The sequence below is a fragment of the Hypanus sabinus genome, chromosome 10 (genome assembly GCF_030144855.1).
Source record: "Hypanus sabinus isolate sHypSab1 chromosome 10, sHypSab1.hap1, whole genome shotgun sequence".
Classification (NCBI taxonomy): domain Eukaryota; kingdom Metazoa; phylum Chordata; class Chondrichthyes; order Myliobatiformes; family Dasyatidae; genus Hypanus; species Hypanus sabinus.
Window position 1 is genome coordinate 7,565,278 of NC_082715.1, and position 15,656 is coordinate 7,580,933.

General features: G+C 41.6%; 1 protein-coding gene across 8 annotated transcripts in view; it reads left to right on the forward strand.

Annotated features, from left to right (window-relative positions):
* Positions 1–239: 239 nt before the first annotated feature.
* Positions 240–15,656, forward strand: part of epha7 (eph receptor A7) — a 365,611-nt gene continuing 350,194 nt past the window's right edge. For all 8 annotated transcript variants that reach the window (XM_059981395.1, XM_059981388.1, XM_059981389.1 and 5 more), the window contains exons 1-3: positions 240–476; positions 3,923–3,987; positions 14,887–15,556. In XM_059981395.1, coding sequence (XP_059837378.1) covers positions 380–476; positions 3,923–3,987; positions 14,887–15,556 — 832 coding nt within the window. In that variant the 5' untranslated portion in view covers positions 240–379. The remainder of the gene's footprint in view (positions 477–3,922; positions 3,988–14,886; positions 15,557–15,656) is intronic.

Below are 15,656 nucleotides of genomic sequence, written 5' to 3' on the forward strand. Positions count from 1 at the left end.
ATCCCCTCTCGGTTCAGTCTCACTAACCACGCGTGTTACTGTGTGGACTTGGCTTCCTTGGAGAAGACCAACCCTCCTCCGCCCTTCGCGCCCTCCTATTGGCGGCGCTCCTCCTCCTCTTGGGCCAGGTGCTGTCCTCAAGCCCGTGACGTGAGTGGGCGACGGGGCTGTCAATCCGCGCCGAAACCGTGTGATTGACGTGGCGGCTGGCCGGATCTCCGCCCTCAGCAAGCACTGGGCGCTATTTGAGAGTGTGGAATAAGCTTTGCTCCCAGAGCCTGGGACTTAAAGCACAGAAACGCGGGCGAGTTTGCTGCCAGAGTAGCAGTCAATAACAATAATAATAAAAACCTTTACAATCCAAGCCACCGCTTATACCATGGGCTTCAAGCTCAGCAACGCTCTCTGGATTATCGGCTGCTGCATTTCTGTACTCAGCACCATTCTCACGCATCTGACGCAGGCTGCAAGAGAAGGTAAGAAACTGGAAAGTCTACCTCCTCCTCCTTCCTTTCAGAGACTGCCTGCTTGACCGATCCGCTACTTCTGGACGGGACATGTGGGGATCAGCCCGCCGGTGGAATTCCCCACTCTTTCTCTTTGCCGGGAAGGACATCGGAGCATCCAGCAAGCCAGTGGCACTGGACGCTCCGAGTTGGGCGCGCATTGCACTCTTTACATTTAGTGCCAATAGCCAAGGGAACACACACGAAAAATAGCAATACATCCTCTTTAAATTAGCCGTGCAAAGCGATCTGATGTCTCCTCCTCTTTCGGACGATCGGCCCGCTATATTATTTATTAATTTCGTTTTTTTAAAAAAAAATAAAATCTGCATGCCTTCTTGCAACCATTGCATTTGACGATTTGGAAATCACTCCGGGCCGACACATCACATCCCGAGCACTTGCAGAGAAGTCAGACGGTGGCTGCCGCTTGGAAGTCGCATCTCCGAGCCGTCGTGTCAGAGAAAACTACAGCACAGATACAGGCCCTTCGGCCCACCATTTAAACTGCTTACGCGACCCATAGCCCTCCATACCCCTACCAACCAAGTACCTATCCAAACTTCTCTGAAACGCTGAAATCGAGCTCGCATGCACCAGTCGGTGAATCGTTGCAAACGCCCGAATGCGACCGGGCATCTTTAACGTGGATGTTCGAACCCGCGGGGAGACGTGACACACACAACAGTTGATAGTGGCAGAGTTTCGGAGCAGCCGAGTTCCCTCCTGCTGGGAACGCCGCTGAAAAGTTTTTTTTAATATATATAATTCCGAGGAGTTGGGTTACATTTCGCTGGTCTGCTGTTTCGAATAGCAGACGTGCTGTCGGGGGTAAAAAATAACAGCCGTGCCGCGTAACGGGAGCAGAAAGTTACTTTGAACATTGTTGAGGAAGGAGGACTGGCGAAGATAAAAGCGAATTTTACAAATTGCCAAATTACCCGACCGCCTTGTTGACGAGAAAACGGCGCTGAGGCACAGTCTGATATTTGTACCCTTCACAGTCAGATCCCCTTCGTGGGGCTTTTTCAGCCACCAATCTTTACAAATGAAGGTGTCGCAGTGGGCACAGGGTAGATACAGGACATAGTCGGTTTTTAAGGAGGGTAGAAATTTTCGGGAAGTTCGCGTACGGACCCTGAGCTGCATCACGAAATGATCACATTGCTCTGTTCTCGGGGTTGGCACCCCAGCTTTTTAACTGAATTTAAACATTTCAAAGTAGCGTCAAACGCCGAGACCTAGACGCTAACTTGCTGTGTAACACAACCAGTAAACTGCGCCTGTTGTTTATGGGTCGTTGCAAACGATCTGCTATCAAATTTACCCTTAACATTAAATATAATTAAAACGATCAAACAGGGTAATGTGCATAATTTTGCATTAGGTGAATGGTTCAACACTAAATAAATTGGTTTACTAGTCACTGCAAGCAATTTGCTGCCGAATTTACGTTTAGCATTAAATATAATTAGTATGCTCAGATAGATACAATGTGCATACGTCTCTGCATAAGGTAAATGTTTCGACAGGAGATACACGCGAAAAATAAACGTTTAACTTCTGTTTCCGATTTAAACAAAATTAAAACGGTAGTTGCATTCTGAAGCAGCGGTCGCCTGCTGTCTGTGGGTCTGTACGAGTTACCTGTCGCTTGGAGGTGGGCTGTAGTTTCTGTCGGCACATTCTTCTACCTGGATAGAGGAGAGCTGACTGCCATCTCCCCCCCCCCACCATCCCTGCGACTGACTTTTAACTGGAGAGTGTTTGTCAAACATCTTGCTGAGAACGAACGCTCTCCCGATGCGTTGTTCAGTTAACATACTCCTTTCATCCGTATATATTGTATAGCACCGAAATTTGTAATAAAGGATTTTGTAATAAAAAAAACTTAACTCGGGCCACCTCTGCATCGGTCACGTTAAGAGATTCCATTGCACACCTAACTAAGTAGCTAAAACTCGTAGAGGGAGAGAGCACACGAAAACCCTTCACATTAATCCTGGTTTATAGTTCAACATGAGTTTATAACGATGCTGGAATGAAGTACTCGGCTTTAAGGAAACCACAAGGCTAATCTGAACATTGATGTCTTAATTTTTAAAAAAAATCTATTTTACAAATTCTAATACTAAAAATGTTACTGGATGTCAATATTAATAATTACTGGGACAATAGATATTGAATTTTTATATCTAAATAAACTTTATTCCTAATAAAAAATAATTACAAGAATAAATATTTCATTCCTACGTTCATAGTCAATGTTTTCAGTAGAGTCCTATTAAATTCCCTAAAACCAATAAGACTGTTGCCATTCCTGTACCCCTCCCTCTGGTGGTACCCGACTACAATAATAATTATGGGTATCCTCACGCAACCCGGCCCCTCTCTCTCCAGGAGAAGACCCGGACACCGTGGACTGGAGTCCTGTCCGTTCGGGGACTGTTTTAAACTCCCGCGCCCCTCCGCGTGTAAAACCCATTTCGGTGGAGGACGGACCGGGCTGGGCACCCGCTCGAACGTTTGCCGGCGGACGCCAGGATCCGATTCGACTTCGATCTGCAGTGGAAAAAAAAACCGCGCCGAATTGTCCGCTCGAAACCCTTGTTCCCAGAAGAAGAATTGACAGTGAATTCTCGTCAACGAGACGCAAGTTAAACGGGAGAGCGAATCCTGGCTGTAACATCTCCCATTTCTTGAAAATGTGTCGGGGTGCTTGAGCGGTGCTGGTGTTTGGTTTTCAGCGCGTTTAGACAGAAACGAATATTTCACAAGCGGGCGAAGAAACTGATGAATGTAGACCCGGCTCTTTAAAAGATAATTTAAAACTAAACGAGGACTGAGTGGGAATACAAGGTGGTTCTTGACAATATTGTGTATTAATAAAACGTGTTGAAAGCACGGATCATTTCTAACAAATCGCCAAATTTGGAAGCAGGTTAATTAGTCCCGACTGCTTTAGGTAATGTACTGCACGCCGTTTGGACAATTTCAGTTGGATTTGGGATATATGTTAAATTGAATTCTGAAGTCTAATAAAACTCTTCTGTTTTGATGTAGTTAGGTTCAAGATTCAATATCATTGTCATTTAAGGTGTAAAGGAGAACGAAATAATTGTTACTCCAAATCCGGTGCAGCAGAAAATAAAACACAGTAAGATAAAGAACACAATAATTAAAAAACATAATAAATATAAATACACAAGATAGCTTCCATAGGTAGATTGATTTTCTGTCCATAAGGTGACTCTGACAGAAAATGATAATGTGGTGGGGGTGTGGAGGTGTGGGTTAGTGGGTGGAGGTTTTGATCGGCCTCACTGCTTGGGGAAGGGAACTGTTTTTGAGTCTGTTGGTCCTGGCGTGACGCTACAGTTTCACATTATTTGTCTGATCTCTCTCTTCCCCTGAAGTTATTTTACTGGATTCCAAAGTGCAGCAGACGGAGCTGGAGTGGATCTCCTTTCCTGCCGATGGGGTAAGCTCAACGTTTCCAGATTCTTCCCCCCCCCAAATATTTTAGCCAAGGCTGGCAGCCCTAACCTGAGGATCTTCAGAATTGCATTCCCTATATAGATTTTATTTAGGGAATCAGAATCAGAATCAGCTTTATTGTCACTGACTTATGTCATGAAATTTGTTGTATTACGATGGCAGTGTAGTGAAACACATAAATGAACTGTAAGTTATGGTAAGAAATAAATATAACATAAATTAAATATTAGTGCAAAAAAAAGCACAAAAATAGTGAGGCAGTGTTCCTGGGTTCGTTGTCCTCTCAGAAATGTGATGGCGGAAGGGAAGAAGCTGTTGATAAAACAATGTGTGGTGTGTCTCCAGGCTCCTGTACTTCGTCCCTGATTCAAGATTCTAGATTGTTTAATGTCATTACCAGTACACAAGTGTAAAGGAGAATGAAATAGTTGTTGTGCCAGATCTGATGGCGACACTAAAAAAGACAATAAGATAAAAACACAACAATAAAGCATAATGAATCAAGATAGCTAATATACATTGCATGTCCATAAAGTAACAATAAGCACTATACACTCTGTACATAAAGTGACTGACGCTGCTGGTGGTGGGGTGGGTTAGTGGGTGGAGGTTGCAATATGGCAAGGACAATGAGTTTTAGGGGTCCTTAATGATGCTGATGTCATTTATTAGAGCAGCCCTGAAGGGCCACCTTGCCACCTCAATTAGTGAGAATTCCCATTGTTTAAAGTAATTAGCACTAATCTAAAAGGGAATGTTAGATCACAGAAGGTAACATCGATCACACTTTCCATCATTTAAATAGTTCAGACTGGGAGCAAATGGGAATTCAATAAATAACAGTCAATTGATTTCCAATACACACACACACACACACACACACAAACAATAAAACTAATAAAAGGCTAGATGTGTTCATTTAGCCTTTCTCTAACTGCTCTTTCAGTTAGAAGTAACTCTGCTATGTTAATTGCTTTTGGGACATTACAATGTAAGGAACTTTGTGAGGCCTGCGCTTTATTTAGGGCAATTAATTTAAATATATCCCATATCAAATATATTAAATACTTAAAATAAAAAAGCTAATTTTAAACCAGGCAGGCATTTGTATAACATCAGAGTCATACACATAAATTGCTAGAGGAACTCAGCAGGTCAGGCAGCATCTATGGAAAGGAATAAACAGTTGATGTTTCAGGACGAGTCCCTTCATGAGTCCTGATGAAAGGTCTCAGCCTGAAATAGCAACTGTTTATTCATGCTGCCTGACCTGCTGAGCTCCTCCAGAATTTTGTGTGTGTTGCTCCGGATTTCTGGCATCTGTAGAATCTATTGTGTTTTGTATAACTCCACTCGAGTATGAAGCTATGAAGCTAATTTAATAATAACAGAATATATGAAAATTTGAAGTTTTGAATTACATATAGAACATATAATATTACAGTACAGCCACCGCGCACTGTCGTACTTCAAGGTTAATCTAACCCTTCCCTCACGTGTTAGCCCCCCATTTTCCTTGATCTAAAGTGAAGGATGTACTTACCTAATGCAGGACTAAAATTTAGACACAATTCCATTGCTGAAAGATCAACAGTATAACAAGCGAATTAATACAATTCAACGATAACAGCAGACAGTTTGCACATCCACTGTACGACATGACATACAGCAAGTCTACAAGGACAATTCAGACATATTTGTTTATTGAGATACAGCAGTGACTAGTTCCATTCTGCTCTTTGAGCTGCGCTGCCCAGCAACCCTCTGATATAACCCTAGTAAAATCGTGGGACAATTTACAAAATGAACAATTAACCTTCCAATTAATACTGTGGCAGGAAATTGAAGTACCCAGAGGAAGCCCACATGATCATGGGGAGAACATGCAAACTCCTTACCGGCAGCTTCTCTGCCCCACAAAAGATTCCCAAAAGGGAGACACTACTCCCAGCTTTGCTACACAAAGGATTTCCACTTCAATTCTCTTTGTCCTTCAAAACTGCTCAGAAGAGTTTGAGGAGCAAATCCATAAGTTCTTTTTTTGTTTCATTACTGGTGGGAAAATAGACACTTCAGTGACCAGGGGAATGCAGTGTATAAATACCCTACCTGAATAGGCTGTTTTGACCTTTGATATAAATATTTTCCCCTGACAGAATTTTGTCCAGTTTATATTGCTTACAGTGAATGGGTGAGGGAGAATTTTATATTCATTCTGGAGCTAAACCCAAAACACAGACTGGCTGGAATCAACCTTTTCCATGATGGTATCTGTAGTACTTACAGGATATTTCTGGAAAATGGAGAGAATCTAATGGTGAATACTGTAGTGAGCAAGTGATTACATAAATGATGAAAGCACTAACTATTTATGAAACATCAATATGAATAATATGCACCGGAGATTCTGCAGTTGCAGGAAATCCAGAGTACCAGACACACACAAAATGCAGGAGGAACTCAGTAGGCCAGGCAATGACTATGGAAAGGAATAAAGAGTCGATGTTTTGGGCCATGGAAGGATCTAATGAACGTCTCGGCCAGTATTTTTAATAATTATCTATTCATCTTTCTGGTACAAAGTGATGTAATAACTGTTTTGCTTTAATTTTGTGAGATATCTTTCTGATATTGGTTATATGTTTCATTTCCCATCTCTCAGTCAAGTATAAATTTCTTTTTAAAATTTATGCCTCACTAGAACTTACTTTAAACAGCTCCTCTCAGGGGTCGACAGGTATTTACATATAATTCACAGAACACAATTCCCTGAGCAAAACTTTCAAGCACTTCAGAATAATTTGCTTTGATTAAATCAGAACATTGGAACACATATTTATAATAGAATTTGTACAGGGAGGATTTCTGCTAAGCTGTATGTTTCAAAATTGCGAAGTTCTGAAAAGAAAATTAGAATTATTTCACACAAATGTATGATACTAATAAATTAAATGGATCAAGGTAACAATGACAATAAGTGCCCCACCATCTAGGCTGTGCTCTCTTTTTGCTGCCACCATTGAAAAGGAGGTTCAGGAGCCTTACCCCATACCTTTGGCTTCAGAACAGTTATTAGCCTTCAGCCAACAGGCTCCTGAAAGAGTGTGGATAACTTCACTCACCTCAACACTGAACTGATTCCATAACCTATGGAATCACTTTCAAGGACTCTCAGTATGTCTCAGTATTATACAGTTTGTCTTCTTTTGCATATTGGTTGTTTTTTCAGTCTTTGTATGTAGCTTTTCATCGATTCTATTGTATTTCTAAGATCTTCTGTGAATGCCCACAAGAAATTGAATCCCAGGGTAGCAGGTGGTGACATATATGTAATTTGATATTAAATTTACTTTGACCTTTTGAATACGAATATTGTGAAAAATATAGATTGGCTATTCAGTGAAACTAGAGCACCTTCAGCATTCACCATCAGAAGATAAAACGGTCTGTCAAACACAAGCAATGCTGTGTCAGAATCATGAAGATGAAATCTCCATGTTTATATTTGAGTTGTCTTTCATGAATTTAATTAATATGTGTGCTCATTCAGATGAGACATGTTAATGTAACATTCAGTGTCAGTATTGACGATGGCAAAGACAAGGAAGTGAGGGATACAATAACTCTGTTGAGCACTATGCATTCACTTACTCAGCAATTTTCTCACTTTCCATCTTTTTAAATGAGAGAGAAAGAGAGAGAGAACAAGGATGTAATGCCGAGACTTTATAAGGCATTGGTCAGACTGCACTTGGAGTATTGTGAGCAGTTTTGGGCCCCTTATCTAAGAAAGGATGTGCTGGCACTGGAGAGGGTCCAGAGGATTTTCATGCAAGTGTTTCCAGGAATGAAAGGGTTAATGTATGAGGAGCATTTGATGGCTTTGCCTGTACTTGCTGGAGTTTTGAAAGAATGAGGAGGGTATATCTCATAGAAACCTAGTGAATATTGAAAGACCAAGAATGAGTGGATGTGAAGAGGATATTTTCTGTAGTGGAGGAGTCTAGAACCGAAGGGTACAACCTCAGAATACAAGGACATTCCTTTAGAAGAGAGATGTGGAGGAACTTCTTTAGCCAGAGGGTGGTGACTCTGTGAAATTCATTGTCACTGATGACAGCGGAGGCTAAGTTACTTGGTACACAATTGCAGTGCAAACTTGATGGCTGAATAGCCTAATTTAGGTCCCATACGTTATGATCCTACTTTCCTCAGTCTAAATATACCACTGTGTACCTGGGTGTTGGACTTCCTGACGAACCGACTTTTGGGAGTCAGGATACACAATGGTTCCTCCCACCCCTTCTTCCTCGACATGGGTACCCCCCCCCCCCCCAGAGCTGTGCACTGAGCCTGTTGCTGTACACTCTGCTCACAATTGACTGCACGGTCAAACACCCCAGTAATCACATCGTTAAGTTTGCCGATAATATAACTGTGGAAGGACTCATCACCAACGATGATGAGATGGCCTATAGAGAGGAGGTGGAAGAGCTCGAGGCCTGGTGCCAGGCAAATAACCTGTTCCTCAATGTCAGCAAGACAAAGGAGATGGTCTTCAACGTCAGGAGAACTGGTACCACTCACACCCCTCTTTACATCAGTGGCACAGCAGTGGAAAAGCAATTTCAAACTCCTAATAGTGCAAATCCCACACAACCTCTCATGTCCCCAAAAGCTCACTGTCACCTCTACTTTTTGAGGAGGCTGAAGAAAGCTGTGCTATGTGCAGATATTCTCAGGTCATTCTACAGACGCACAGTAGAGAGCGTCCTAGCATGCTGCATCACTGGAAACCGCACTGTCGGAGACAGCAAGTCAAAACTGCCCAACGCATCACTGGCACCAGCCTACCCACCATCCAGGAAAGGTGCAGGAAAAGGGCCAGCAATATCATAAAGGATCCTACCCACTCTGCTCGTGGACTGTTTGACCCACTCCCATTAGGGACGAGGTTATGTAGCGTCCATGCCAGGATGACCAGACTCAAAAACATTTACTTTCCACAAGCAGCAAGGCTGATCAGCACCTCCACCCACCAACTTCACCACTGCTTTATCACTCGTCAGTCACCTTTTGTAGTCTAGCATCACTTTATAGATATACAATCAAATATAAGCTATCTTACCTATTTATATTTATTGTGTATCTTTTTTGATTATTGTTTTTCAATTTGTGCTGCATGGAATTCAGAGTAACAATTATTTCCTTCTCCTTACACCTGTGTACAAGAAATGACATTAAACAATCATGAATCTGCCAGACAGACTCCTGATTTCCCTGTTTTGAGCTGCCTGTGTTCTTTAAAATTTGCCAAATCTCACAGCATTTAGAATGCCAAAAGGTTGACATTTTAATCTCATCTGATTGGACTATATTTGACATCTTAAGAGAAGAAATGGTAAATGTGCATTTAATAATTGAGTAATATTGTAAATATTGCGAGATTAGGCATTCTTGTTCTTCTAAATAATTCATTATGGGTTATATGTAATGGCATATGTTATTACTTCTTCATGCCATACCACACCATGCTTAAAGTAAAAAAGAAACTAAGACAGGCATTCTAGTCTCTCCGTCTTTTCCTTGCTGTTAGTTTTATATTTTTGAGTTACAAAACATAACGGTAAAGGTTTGCACCATGTCAATCCAATATTAACAAATGTCATTCCCAAGCCATAGAGTTTTTATGCAGCAATTATATTTCAAATATCTGATGGTCGGATAAGAGCCACAACTTTACAGCATACATGGGGTTAATTTACCTGGCAATGTAACACAATAAAGGCACAACTTTCCCTTGACTGGAGTTGCCCTGCAGTTAGTTATTGAGCAGAGGCTTTTGTGTGAGCCTTGCAAATCTTGCGGTATAGAAACAGCAGAAGGACTTCAGTAACAGGGCGCTTGTCTGAGGTAAATGAATATCAACACTTTTCACATTCCAGTAGTTGTCTGCACCATTACAGGGGGGCTTTTCATAAATGGGATTTAGAAGGGATTGTTACTTAGCTCTTCAGAAAGATTTCAGTTTATCTTTGAGGCAATCAGATGAAAGAGATGCCATTTTGGCAAAAGGTGGCTGTATTGAGTGGCTTTGTTGTCTGAGCTTGTCTTTGTAGAGTGTCTTAGACAGAACACTCTTCTTTAGTTCATTCATATGTGGGCTCTTAATGCAGCTACTTTTCCTGCTGCCAACAGGTATTACTTCATCCGGTCATTGTGCTGAACAAGTCTGCCTTCGAGAGTTAGAGGGACATACATTTAGAATGGAGATGAGGAGAAATTTCTTTAGCCAGAGGGTGGTGAATCTGTGGAATTCATTGCCACAAACAGCTGTGGAGGCCAAGTCACTGGGTGTATTTCCAGCGGACATTGTATCCTCCCTGAATCCGAATGGGAAAAAGTCAACCGGTGTTTACCAAATGAAATTATGTCACTGACCTCACAAGAGCAACAGACGAGAAGATTAATGTCTGTGTTTTGAGTGTTAGCTCACGCAGTTAATCCTTAGACATTAATTTGAATATTCTGTTTTACCCAAATTAGTTCCAGGTTCCCATAGTTATATGTATTAACTTTTTACAATTATTTCGAGGTAACACTGTAACAGGCCCTCCCGTCCAAAAATGTCTTTGTAACACAATTACGTTCATATGACTATTTAACCTACTAGCCTGTACATGTTTGGAAATTGGGAGGCGTCTAAAATTAGAGATGAGAGTCTCAGTTGAAAGACTGTTACTTTAGCATTGAAGTGAGTAATAATTGCTTCAATCCGTATGTGAAGATCGTTATTTTGTTAAAGGACTTCGGGATCCTCAGTCTCAGCTTATATTCAAAGTGCAGATTGATAGAATTTTGGACACCAGTGAATCAAATAATCTTGTGGATTGCCCAGTTTTATACGACTGATTCAAAATGGGGCAGCACGGTAGCATTGCAGTTAGCATAATGCCAACGACCTAGGTTCAGCTGTTTGGATCTGTAAGATATATATACGTTGTCCTCGTGACCACGTGGGCTTGCTCTGGGTGCTCAGATTTCCTCTTGTGTTCTGAAGGTTAACCCGTCACATGGGTGGAATTGGCTCGCTGGGCCTAAAGGGGTTGTTACTCTTCTGTATCTCTAAATAAATGCAATAAATATTTGCTGTTATTTATTAATTTGAAGAGCAGGCTCGAAGGGCCAAATGGCCTGGTCTTATTCCCATCTTCTGATGGCTTGGCTTTAGAACCTCTGTGGGGACTGATACAAGTAGTCCCATTACTTGTCCATGTGACCCACATTAGTAAGACCACAAGGTCATAAGATACGAGAACAGAATTAGGCCATTTGGCCCATTAAGTCTATTCCTTCCATCATTTCATCATGGCTGAGCAATTTTCTCTCTCGGCCCCAATCTCCTGCCTTCCCCCATATCCATTCATGCCCTGACTAATCAAAACTCTATCAACCTCTGTCTTAAAAATACCCAAAGACTTGGCCTCCACATCATCCTATGGCAAAGAATTCCACAGGTTCGCCATTGTCTGGCTAAAGAAATTCCTCCTCGCTGTTCTAGACACCCCTCTATTCTAGACACCACAGAAGGCTGTGTCTTCTGGGTTTTGACTCCCCCACCATAGGAAATGTCCTCTCCATATCCACTCCATCAAGGCTTTTCACCATTCGATAGGTTTCACCGAGGCCACCCCTCATTCTTCTGAATTCCAGTGAATACAGGCCCAGAGCCTTCAAATGCTCTTCATATGACAAACCATTCAATCCTGGAATAATTTTCATGAACCTTCTTCGTACCCTCTCCAGTTTCAGCACATCCTTCCTTAAATAAGGGGGCCCAAGATTGCTCACAATACTCCAAGTGAGGCTTCACCAATGCTTTATAAAGCCTCAAGATGTGACCATAGATAGGACCATAGAAAGATGTGACAATCTTTGAATATCATGTGTTCATTGAGGATTTTACTGAAGAAACTTGCGGTGTTTTTTTTGATGAACCAGAGAATCTCAGGTACCTATGGACAGACAGAAAAGGCACACCCATATTATGAACTCCGACCTTTATGTCTCTCATATTTGCAGCTGCACTCCCAACTTCTTCCCTTATTTCACAGTGTAAAGTTGAGTGAACAGCTGTCTCACTGGGAATGAATTCTTGCCTTGAAAATTGGCTATTAGGAGAGAGAAAAAGAATCACCTGATCCTCCTTGCTGACAGCTACATTGCATTCTAGGGTATCCCATAAGCCTCAAATACCCAGCGGGTGTCCAGGGATGACCACGGCACTTCCCATGGCATCAATTCCTTGATAGTACTCTGCTTAAGCGACCATGTGTCAGGCTTGACAATGAATACAAGCAAGGTCCTGCAATGGGTCGGCTCAAATTCTCCGTCTTATTTATTAGCAAGGCTTGTTTTCTTTTGCATATTAAAGTTCAAAGTAGGATATAATGTTGAGGCTTTTAGAAAGCACTATTGAGTACTGTGAGCAGTTTTGGGTCCCTCATCTAAGGAAGGATGTGTTGACATTGCAAGGAAGTTCAAAGGAGGTTTGTGAAAATGATTCCGGGATTGAAAGTTTTATCATATTACAAGTGTTTGATGGCTTTGGGCCTGTACTCACTGTAATTCAGAAGAAAGATGGCTGACCTCATTGTAACCTATCGAATGTTGAAACGCCAAAATTGAGTGGATGTGGAGAGGATGTTTCTTATGGCGGGGGAGTCTAAAACCAGAGGACGCAGTTTTAGAATAGAGGGACATTCTTATAGAATGGAGATGAGGAGGAATTTCTTTAGCCAGAGAGTGGTGAATCTGCAGAATTTGTTGCGATAAGCAGCAATGGAGGCCATGTCTTTGGGCAGAGGTTGATAAATTCTTGATTAATCAGCTCATGAAGGGATATGGGGAGAAGGCAGGAGATTGGGGCTGAGAGGAAAATTGGATCAGCCATGTTACCATGATGATATGGCAGAGCAGACTCGATGGACCAAATGGCCTAATTCTGCTCCAATATCTCATGGTCTTATGGTAAATTTATTACCAAGTACAGGTACCTATATGAATCACAGTCATGTTTAATATCACTGACATATAAAATGAAATTTGTTAATTTTGTGAGAGCAGTACAATGTTATCAGTGACAACATAAAAAAACTGAATTACAGTAAGTATATTAAATAGTTAAATTAAATAAATATTGGAAAAACAGAAATAAAAACGTAGTGAAGTAGAGTTCATGGGGGGTGAGATATGTCACCACATACAACCTTGAGATGAATTTTCTTGCAGGTATTTTACAGGTAAATAAATACAATGGAATTTATAAGTGAAAACATAAAATGCCGGCAGAACTCAGCAGGCCTGATGGAGGAGGTAGTGATGATGTTTCGGGCCGAAACCCTTCATTCACTCGTGTTGCCTTAGAATTTAGAAGTGCATCTGTAGATGTGAACTTCACACTATTCAGGACATTTACAAAGACAGGGCTGTAAAAAAGGGCCCGAAGGATCACTGGGGACCCAAGTCACCCCAACCACAAACGATTCAGCTGCTATTATCCGGGAAACAGTACAGCAGCATAAAAGCCAGGACCAACAGGCTTCTTCCACCAGACCATCAGACTGATTAATTCATGCTGACACAACTGTATTCCTATGTTATATTGACTGTCCTGTTTTACATAATATTTACTATAAATTTCTATAAATTGCACATTTAGACAGAGACATAACATGAAGATTTTTACTCCTGTATATGAAGAATGTAAGTAATAAAATCAGTTCAATTCAACCATACATTAGCTAAGACTGACAACCAATGTGGAAAAGCAAACCTTGTAAATAAAAATAATAAACAATATTTAGAACACAAATGGTAGTGTCATTGACAGTGAATCCATAGGCTATGGAGTCAGTTCAACGTTTTGATAATTTGTCAATCTATGTTTATGTTTAGATTTTATTGGCAAATTATTTTGTTTTATTTTGAATATGGTAACATATACTTTGAACTCTTGCCTGTATATTTCATGTATAGAGCTTTACATAAGTTCCTTAAAATCCAAGATTTACTCAGGTGAAGTGTAGTTACCAGCCAACTAATGACCAGTGGATTGAATTAGGCCAGATATGCAACAGCTCATTGGTTAAGTTCAGCCATTACTGCATTATAAACACCTCTGAATTACAATTGCTGGTCATTGATTGACCAAGATAAAGTATTGAGCAATGTTTGGACAGATCCAATAATCCCTCAATCAGTTGACCTTTCTTTATTGATCTGGTCACTGGCCAGAGAAGAGGGTGGGTCAGGTGGAGTGAAGATGATTGATATAATGAGCTGGAATTGCTTTCTGACATCTTGGACCAGCAGGTACGTGTGAATGTTCAGGTAGTGACTGGCAACTCCTGTGACGCCGCTGGTGCCAAACTATCATGCTCTGCCGTTTCTTTGGGTTCATCAGCTGCCTGGATGTGAGCAGCCTGTTACATGGGCACCAGCTTGCTTTCCATATTGTACTGTCCTGGCTTACGTATCTAGAGAGCTGGGATGCAACATCCCTGGTCAACCCTGACCAACAGAGGCCTCAGATGTTCGTTTATTTGTTTGAACCATTTGCCTGCTTTTTGTTGTTTGTCTGCCTTTATTTGCACTTTTCATTGCTTCTACTGCCTTTCTCTTACTGTGAATGCCTGCAAGAAAATGAATCTCAGAGTAGTGTATGGTGACATATATATATACTTTGATAATAAATTTACTTTGAACCTTGAAATACTTCTAAACGTTTCTCTACAAATATGGAAATGTGTTTTACAATATTTTTGGTCTTTTTAAAATTTTCTGCTTTGGGAAAGTTATATCTTGTTCTTCTGCCTTTCAGTGGGAAGAGATCAGTGGAGTAGACGAGAATTACATCCCCATTCGCACATATCAGGTGTGCAGAGTCATGGAGCCTAACCAGAACAACTGGCTGAGAACTAACTGGATTGCAAGAGGCAATGCCCAGAGGATATTTGTGGAAATGAAGTTTACCCTGAGGGATTGTAACAGCATTCCAGGAGTCTTGGGGACATGCAAAGAGACATTTAACCTGTATTACTTTGAGAGCGATTTGGATGCAGGCCGGAACATTAAGGAGTCACAATACCTCAAAATAGACACCATTGCAGCCGATGAAAGTTTTACTCAAGGGGACCTTGGAGAGCGCGTCATGAAGCTCAACACCGAGCTGCGGGAAATCGGGCCCCTCTCAAGGAAGGGATTCTACTTGGCTTTCCAGGACGTGGGAGCCTGCATTGCCCTCGTGTCTGTCCGCGTTTACTACAAGAAGTGCTGGTCAATCGTGGAGAACCTGGCGGTTTTCCCCGACACGGTGACGGGATCCGAATTCTCGTCCCTGGTGGAGGTGCTCGGCACCTGCGTCAGCGACGCGGAAGAGGAGGCGGAAAACCCTCCCAGGATGCACTGCAGTGCCGAAGGCGAGTGGCTGGTGCCAATCGGCAAGTGCGTCTGCAAAGCAGGATTTCAGCAGAAGGGTGATGAGTGTGATGGTAAGTACTCTGACTTTAGATGGAAACGCTGTACTTATAGTGAATTAAATCTGCTTGTAAGTTACTAATCCCAGCAGTTAAATATTATATAAATTGTAAA